Raw genomic sequence first — 7,663 nt, forward strand, 5'->3', positions numbered from 1 at the left:
GGGGGTGTCCCGGGAGAGTTTAAAGTGTCTGGTCTCCCAATAGAACGGTAACTCCTTCCCAGCTTGTGGGTGGGTTCTGTTCTGGGTAGGCAAAGAGGTGCTGTTTGACTGCCAAAATTGGGCTCCTCCGATGGACAGATCTACCAAATATATAAAGTGAAGCCAAAGCCATCTTCTGTTAGAGATTTCCCTTTACCTCATGTTCCAAAGCCATAACAGGAAGTGAGAGGAAATCCCACCAATTTGATGGAAATTTCTGTTGAGATCAGGGTCTCACGAACTAGTGTCCCATTGAAAGGGTTTCTCCTCTATTCCTGTTGTGGTGACGGCCCCAAATGTAAGAGTTTCTTTCACTCTCCGTGATACCGGGTATACAAACAGGTATTCTAATCCTCCTCCATTCTGGGTGGAGAGGCAGATGGCGTGAGTGCAAAACGTAAATAATTTTTCGGTTTGGTTCTACTTTAACCACTTCAGGAACATAGGAGATCCATGTACGTCTTGGTCTTGAAGTGGTTATAGCAAAATCATGGTTTCTTAATTTGGGAAGGCGAGTTGGAACAGATCAGGGAGCGTCTGTTTCCTAATCTGCTCTATGATTACTGAGGCAGGAAGAGCTGTACTCAGTGCTTCCTGCTTCAGAGTTGTCACAAGCTCAGCTGAAATGCCAGTGAAGCAGGTGATCAAGCACAGTTCTGTGCTTGATTGTCTGCAGTGGAGGACAAGGGAGACATCAAGAGTCTAACAGACCCCTGATATCTCCATAAAGAGAACTTGTCACCTGCCAATGCAATCGCAAAAGGAGCTTGTGAGAGCAATAAAGTTAAAGCCCAACTGAATTCAAAAATCATATTTCCCACTCCTCCCTCAAACCAACCTCTAACCCATCCTAGTAACCATCTACTTAAGTTCCCCTTTTGGGGCTCCTCACCAGCGCCATGGTGCCTGAGACCATTGATCATCTCCTGGATCCTCAGAGGACTGTGGCCAATTGATATCCAGTACGAAATGTCCATGTCACGCAGGCACTGATGTGGACACTCGAAGGACCCAAGCTTACAAAAAAAAAATGGCTTTTAGATGCAGATTTTTTTTTCTTAATCTAGCGTTTAGATAGCGGGGGTGTGACATTTATCATACAGTTGGGCTTTAAGCGGAAAATGTACAGTGTTCAAGGAAAGAATAATAAAATAAAAACAAAAAAAAATGTACAATTATTAAATTATGAATAAAAATATGTATTCATGTAACTCCAATATTCATTTAATACATAGCCAAACATTCCATCCACACTGCATCTAGAGCTGCAGCTAACGATTATTTTCAAAATCGATTAGTTAGGCGATTATTACGTTCGATTAATCGATCCTGTACCCCGTGGTGAGGACTTGCCTATTCCAGATCCACCAGAAGACGATGAGCAGGATGCAGCTGATCCGGGCCCATCGATGTCAGCGGACCCAAACTTAAGCCCACAATATGCTCCATCTGAACCACATCTAATCTCACAGATTTGACCTAAATGACCTGGTTAGAGATTTGGAATTTCCTAAGAGTAAAGGTGCCCATACACCTTGCGATTATTGTACGATAATCGCGGGAAATCCCGTGATCGTACGATAATCGCAAGATGTATGGAAGGCGTGCGACCGTACAGTAGAAACTTCTGTCGAACAAGCAGGCTGGAAAACTCGCCGGGAATCGTACGTTTCTCGGCGAGTTAGTGGCCTGCTTGTTCGACAACTGCCGAACGGGCCGGTGTGCGGGCTTACGATGTTTGCAAGTACAATTTGCCTGTCCAAGATGGGCAGATCGTACGTTTGTTTTAAGTACTTTACAACCCTCGCAAGACAAAAGTCTTGCGAGGGTTGTAAAGTGTATGGTAACCTTTAAGGCAGAGCTACTGGTCTCCAGATTACAACAGTGGAACCTCTTGCACTGTGATGTCAGAATCTTAATTTTCTGTGGTCGCCAAAAAGATCTGGTTCAGTATTGGTATCAATGAAAAGAGAAATTTATAGTGATGTGGCACCATTTTCATTGCTATATTTCATTTTGCAGGAAAGTTATGGAGCATAATCACACATCTCCCTCATTGGAAACAATTAATACTCTGGCCTTAATTTTACTTTAGTAGTGACCCAATTCTGGTACAATTTAGCTACTTTCATTTTCAAGGCTTTCTCCTGAGTCACTTTAACAATCTCTGGCTTTTACTGTTCTGCTAAGTGCTACTGTTTTTAGACCACTGCGAAGTCTTAAAGGAGAACTATGGGGTTAAGTCTTTTCCCCATAGTTCTCCTTAGGGTAACGGGAGGACACAAACTAGTGTCCTCCCGTCACCCTAGATTCAGTATACCGCAAGCTGTAGCTTGCGGTATACTGAGACGCCGCAGCAGCTCGCGGTATACTAAGGCTGGGTTCACATCTAGGCGCAGCGAATATGCGTGTTTCGACCGTGATGCGCACGTAAAAAACGTGCGACAAACGCGCCTTTCCGTGGGCTAACTGGCTCTATCCCAATGGATACGCGTGGCAAATACGCCCCAAAGAAGCTCCTGTACTTCTTTGGGCGTAGGGCGTTTTGCAGCGCGTTCCTACGCGCTGTAAAACGCCCAGGTGGGAACCATGCCCATAGGCATTCATTGGTTTTCACATGTTGAGCGTTTTACAGAGCTTAGGAACGCGCTGTAAAACGCTGAGGTGTGAACCGGGCCTAAGACGCCGCAGCTGAAGCGGATCCCGACAATCATGTCTGGATCCGCCCAGCTGTATGACTGACAGCTGGCTCTGCCTATCTAGAGGCAGAGCCAGCTGTACCCGCCCCCTCCCCCGTCCGTTCCGCCAGTCAGCGCTGGCGGATCGGAACGGGGAGGGGGGAATCCAGCCCCTCCCCTGTCACGGCAGAGAGCTCACCTCCCGATCTACTGAGCCGACCTGTGACAGTTTCATTGTAACAGGTCGGCTAGAACTATGAGATGAGTGAAAAGCACTCACCTCATAGTTCTCCTTTAATGGCACGGCGGGTAGCTTTTCTACATTTGCCCCTGCTTCGGGCAAGCAGCAGGGCTATATGTAGAGGGGGGGAGCCGTTTTTTTGTACAAATGATCTCGAGCGGCTGTACAGCAGTCTGATTTGTCACTCTCCCCTCCCTGAACACCGGCTTTCTCCCTGCCTGCTGCATCTCTCCCCGGCCGCCGTCTGTCACCGCCCGCCGTCTCACTCCCCGCCCGCTGCCTCCCTCCCTGCCGTGGTTTTCGGCGTCCCCTGCTTTTCTGGGGGACACGGGGCCATGGCATATTAGTTCAGGGTGGGGAGCAGAGAACGTCCGTTCTCGGCTCTGCTCCATGTTAACACTGACACAGGAGAGCAGTACTTGCAGCCTCCCATCTTGGCTGTCACAGGAGCTCATGCTAGAACTCCTGTATTAAAGGTGACAGGTTCCATAAAGAGAACCTGTCACCTATGAATACTTTCACATGGGCTTGATGGCTCCTGTGTGATGGCAATAAAGTTAGGATGGGGAAAAAAAATAGTGTAAAAAATTAAAAGTGAGAAATAACATGAAATTAAAAAATAACAAATGTTAACCACTTGAAGTCCGCAGTGTTAAACCCCCTTCCTGTCCAGGCCATTTTTCAGTATTCAACGCTGCAGTACTTTGACTGACATTCCGTCATGCAACGCTGTACTGAAATTCATTTTCTACCATTTTATAGGGACACATAGAGCTTCTTTTGGTGGTAATTAATCACTACTGGGGTTTTTATTTTTTAATATATTAAGGAAAAATTACCGAAAATTTAAAAAAAAACAAAAAAAACTTTCCCCTATATTAAATGATAAAACCTTTTATTATTGCCTAATTTTTGGCTAAAATGTAAGATGGGGTCACGTCGGGTAAATAGACACCAAACATGTCGGGCTTTAAAATTGCGCGCGCGAAACCTCCAAAAAAACTGTAATAACCAAAACTGGCCATAGGCAACGCTTTTACCACTTATCAGTTTAGTGTTATCAGTGATTGATGGCCCTAAAATTATTGCTCTCACTCCGACGTTCGCGGCGATATGTAACATGTGTAGCGTAATTTTTGCTTTTAATTTTTTTTAACATTTATAGTTATTGCTATCACATAGGGGGATTGCTATCACATAGGGGGATAACAATCAAGCCAGACAGCGCATACATGGCTATAGAGCCCCCGATCGTATCAAACAGCCGGTAACTGCTGTAAAGAAAGGGCAGGTTTCTTCTGCCCGTGCGCAAAAAAAAAGCCGTCTGACGGCAACCCGCCCGTGTGAGTCTGCCGTCCGTCTGTTTTTTCACAACGGGCGGACGGCACGAGGTTAAATAAAGTAAATGAGAGTAAAAAATTGATCAAGTAAAAATAAAGTTAAAGGTAGGATAAAAAAAAATTCAAATGAAAACCAACTCTACTGCCCCGCCACTTGCACGGCCACTTGCACTTACGTGAATAAACGCACGTGTAGGGCATTTTTTTTTCTTTTTTTCACTTTTAAATTTCCCGCTGGTTCTGCCCCCCTGCGACGCCAGTGCTCGCAGGGAAGGAACACGGAAGACAGGATGCCGGCATCGGCCGGAGGACACAGCAGGGCTCGTGTGGACAAGGTAAGACGCTACAGTGTAATCCCAAGTGTGGATCGGGGTTACCGCTTTTGGTACTGAAAATTAACCCCGAGCTGGTTTAAAAATAGGCTGACCCACGCTAGGTTACTTTTTGATTTGGCAACTCTGGATTTTCTATTCTTGGGCCCCCGAGATTCAGTACTTCATTGCTTGGTCATTATCACAATTGCCTCTCCCTTTACCCGCAGGACTTTAAACTCCAACAGAAAGGCTGAAAGGCTGTGTACACAAGCAGCACCACCTAAAATTTTCATTGTCATGTCTTTCACCTTGAAAACTAGATCGTCATAAATGGTATTTGGATCTGGATATTTTGACAATCATAGTTATGTTTTGAATCTCTTGGCGATATGAGTCTTCTGTAGTATTTTTGATAGCAGATAGTGTGCTACATGCTTTATTTCTCTGATAAACTTTTTGTGAAAATTCACATTGCAAAGTGAACATGCTCTACTCCTTCAGTAAATCAATCCCACTTTGTCTTTTAATTTATACTTAATTGTTCTTTCTATATTTAGAGATAAGAGCTCAGCTGTTGGAGCAGCTGAAATGTCTCGACCAGCAATGCGACCTGCGGACCCAACTTCTCCAAGATTTGCAAGACTTTTTCCGCAAAAAAGCAGAGATTGAGATGGATTATTCCCGAAATCTGGAGAAACTAACAGAGCGGTTCTTGTCCAAAACACGTGGAGCTAAAGACCAGCAATTGAAGTGAGATACAAATTTAAATAAAACTAATTTTTGTACTTGTGTTATTGTGGAGCCAGACATACAGCATTTCTTAAAAGTTTTCCATTTAAAAACAGAGAATTGAGCCATGCAGTGCAGCATATAGGGGTTGAGGATTTCTAAAGCTATACAATGAAGACACTAAAGTAAAATGGTTTTACATTGTGCAGGTATACAGTATAAACACAATTTCTTCATTGTACACAATTAGACACAGGGCGTTACATTCAACTACAGGGTTATGCAGCTAACTTTGGATGATTGGATACTGGCACATCAATTAAAGCTGCAAGCCAGCCCTGCATAAAACCTCCCATTTCCAGCTTTCCCCAGTTTTTTTTCTTAGTGTCTTTAGGTGATGGGATGTCTTCACGAAGGTCTGAGAGATGTCCTTTTAACACACTATTTTTCTGAGTTTTTCCTGCAAAATTATTCTAGAAAGTTTCCCCAATTCTGCTCTTAGCCACTGCGGCATCTCCAGTAGCTATCCGTATCTATTTCCTCCTTGGCACAGCCTTGGCAGACTTTACCTGGACCCCACAGAAAGGAAGAGCCAGGGTTGGCCTATAATGTAGTCAGTCACTGGACCTTGCGTTCGGTGTCCTCCTTGGCACTTTGTGCCGCCTGTGTGGTTAGATGCAGGGTGCTTTCTAGGGCCATAGTCCATCGGTCGAGCCCTAACCTTGCAGACCCACCTAGGGAATCCACCCAGAGGGTGAAGATTGGATGGCATATCTTTGCGGACTGCTATGTATAATGGTAAGGACCAAAAGCCACTGGTAATCCTCAGCCAGCCCCTACAGATGTCCAGTTGCCAGGCTTCTCTAAAGGGTTAAATCTGCAGCTATGGTGCATTTTTAGTGGTAGTGATTTCAGCTTTAAACATTTGAATTTGATGCATTTAGTTTTTTCTTATGTGGCCTAGGAGCTGGCAACCACCTGCAAAGCCTCCGCAGGTTACCATACTGCACATGCGCCAGCCATTTTTTTCCCTTCATGATCCCACCTGCTAACAGCTCGTGGGTGCCTTGGTACCTCTTGGCCATGACTGTGTCTGACATGACTGCTGTGTGTCTGCTAATAGGCCTTGAGCAGTTCTGTACCTATGCTGCCATTAGGAAGCGTCCCCTGCGGCCTCTAAGGTGTCTGATGTTAAGGAAGATTTGTGTGTGGCACTAGATTCTGAGCTGGCCCTGTTTGGTAGTAATGAGATGTTGGCATCAGCCATTCTCCAGGACAAAGAGCTGTTCTGGACACGTATATCCATGAGGAAAGCCCTGAAAGGGTAATTCCACCTTCCCAGGTTAATTTGGAAAATAGAGATGCCCCCTCCCGCTGCTCTTATTGAAAGAACGCTGGATTGACTGGCAAAATTGTGGGTTTGCAATGCATCAAACCGAGGCACTGGTCTCTAAACTAGGTGGTGTTGCTTCAAATTTAGTGAGAGATTAGGGAACACTAGTCATGGAACTGATGGGAGACCTGTCCCAATCGAGAGGTCTCCCAAGTTTGACAGAAAAGGACACTCAATGCAGCCATTGCTCTGGTCTCTTTGTGGATGCCATACTTCCTAATCTGTGCTTTGGAGAATTAAGTCCAAAGCAATTCCTAACGTTTTGATGGCTCTAGACTGGCCATGAAAACTTGGTACTTGGGACATAGTTTAACTTGCAGGCACCCCACAGCCCCTTCCCGCTTGGCCAGCCCTTATGTTTAAGTGAGTTGTTATTTTATATTTCTGATTCTCTGACTTTTATGGCATCCCTGGGACTGCCAGTATATGTTGCGGCTCATTACAGCATATTGATTGGTGCACCAGAAGACATGCATGTACTGTTTTTGTAGTACAAGCTGTTTTAAAGGCTAAAAGATGGACAATACTGAAATGTAGAGATCATAATCTTATATACCTCATTAATCAATTTGATATCTTTATGTGCTATCACGTAGTCTGCTGGTCTTCTTTTTTTTTTTTATATTGCATGTCTATTAGTGTGATGAATTAATTGGATATATTTTATCTACTATATTATACATATGAGTAATAAAATTCTCTGCTGCGGAATCTGATATGAGGGCTTTGTTTAGATGTGGATAATATTAGCAGGAGTTAAGAGAACTATGGGGTAATCTTTTTATCTCCTAGTTCTCTTTAGGGTCGCGGGAGGACATCCCCTCCTCCCATAACACAAAGCTCAGTATACTCAGTATATAGCGGGCCTTTGCCCACTATATGCTGAGAGTGCCACAGCTGGGATGGATACTGACAATGCTGTCGAGTTC

General features: G+C 44.6%; 1 protein-coding gene and 1 long non-coding RNA gene across 2 annotated transcripts in view; both read left to right on the forward strand.

Annotated features, from left to right (window-relative positions):
* Nucleotides 1-2,093, forward strand: part of LOC108804912 — a 7,449-nt gene extending 5,356 nt beyond the window's left edge. The window contains exon 3 of the long non-coding RNA XR_001942385.1: nucleotides 2,022-2,093. This is a non-coding gene — a long non-coding RNA (uncharacterized LOC108804912). The remainder of the gene's footprint in view (nucleotides 1-2,021) is intronic.
* Nucleotides 1-7,663, forward strand: part of SRGAP2 (SLIT-ROBO Rho GTPase activating protein 2) — a 100,286-nt gene that overhangs the window by 8,924 nt on the left and 83,699 nt on the right. The window contains exon 2 of the mRNA XM_018576830.1: nucleotides 5,170-5,362. Coding sequence (XP_018432332.1) covers nucleotides 5,170-5,362 — 193 coding nt within the window. The remainder of the gene's footprint in view (nucleotides 1-5,169; nucleotides 5,363-7,663) is intronic.

The sequence above is a fragment of the Nanorana parkeri genome, unplaced genomic scaffold, assembly GCF_000935625.1.
Source record: "Nanorana parkeri isolate BGI_ZX_2015 unplaced genomic scaffold, ASM93562v1 scaffold77, whole genome shotgun sequence".
Classification (NCBI taxonomy): domain Eukaryota; kingdom Metazoa; phylum Chordata; class Amphibia; order Anura; family Dicroglossidae; genus Nanorana; species Nanorana parkeri.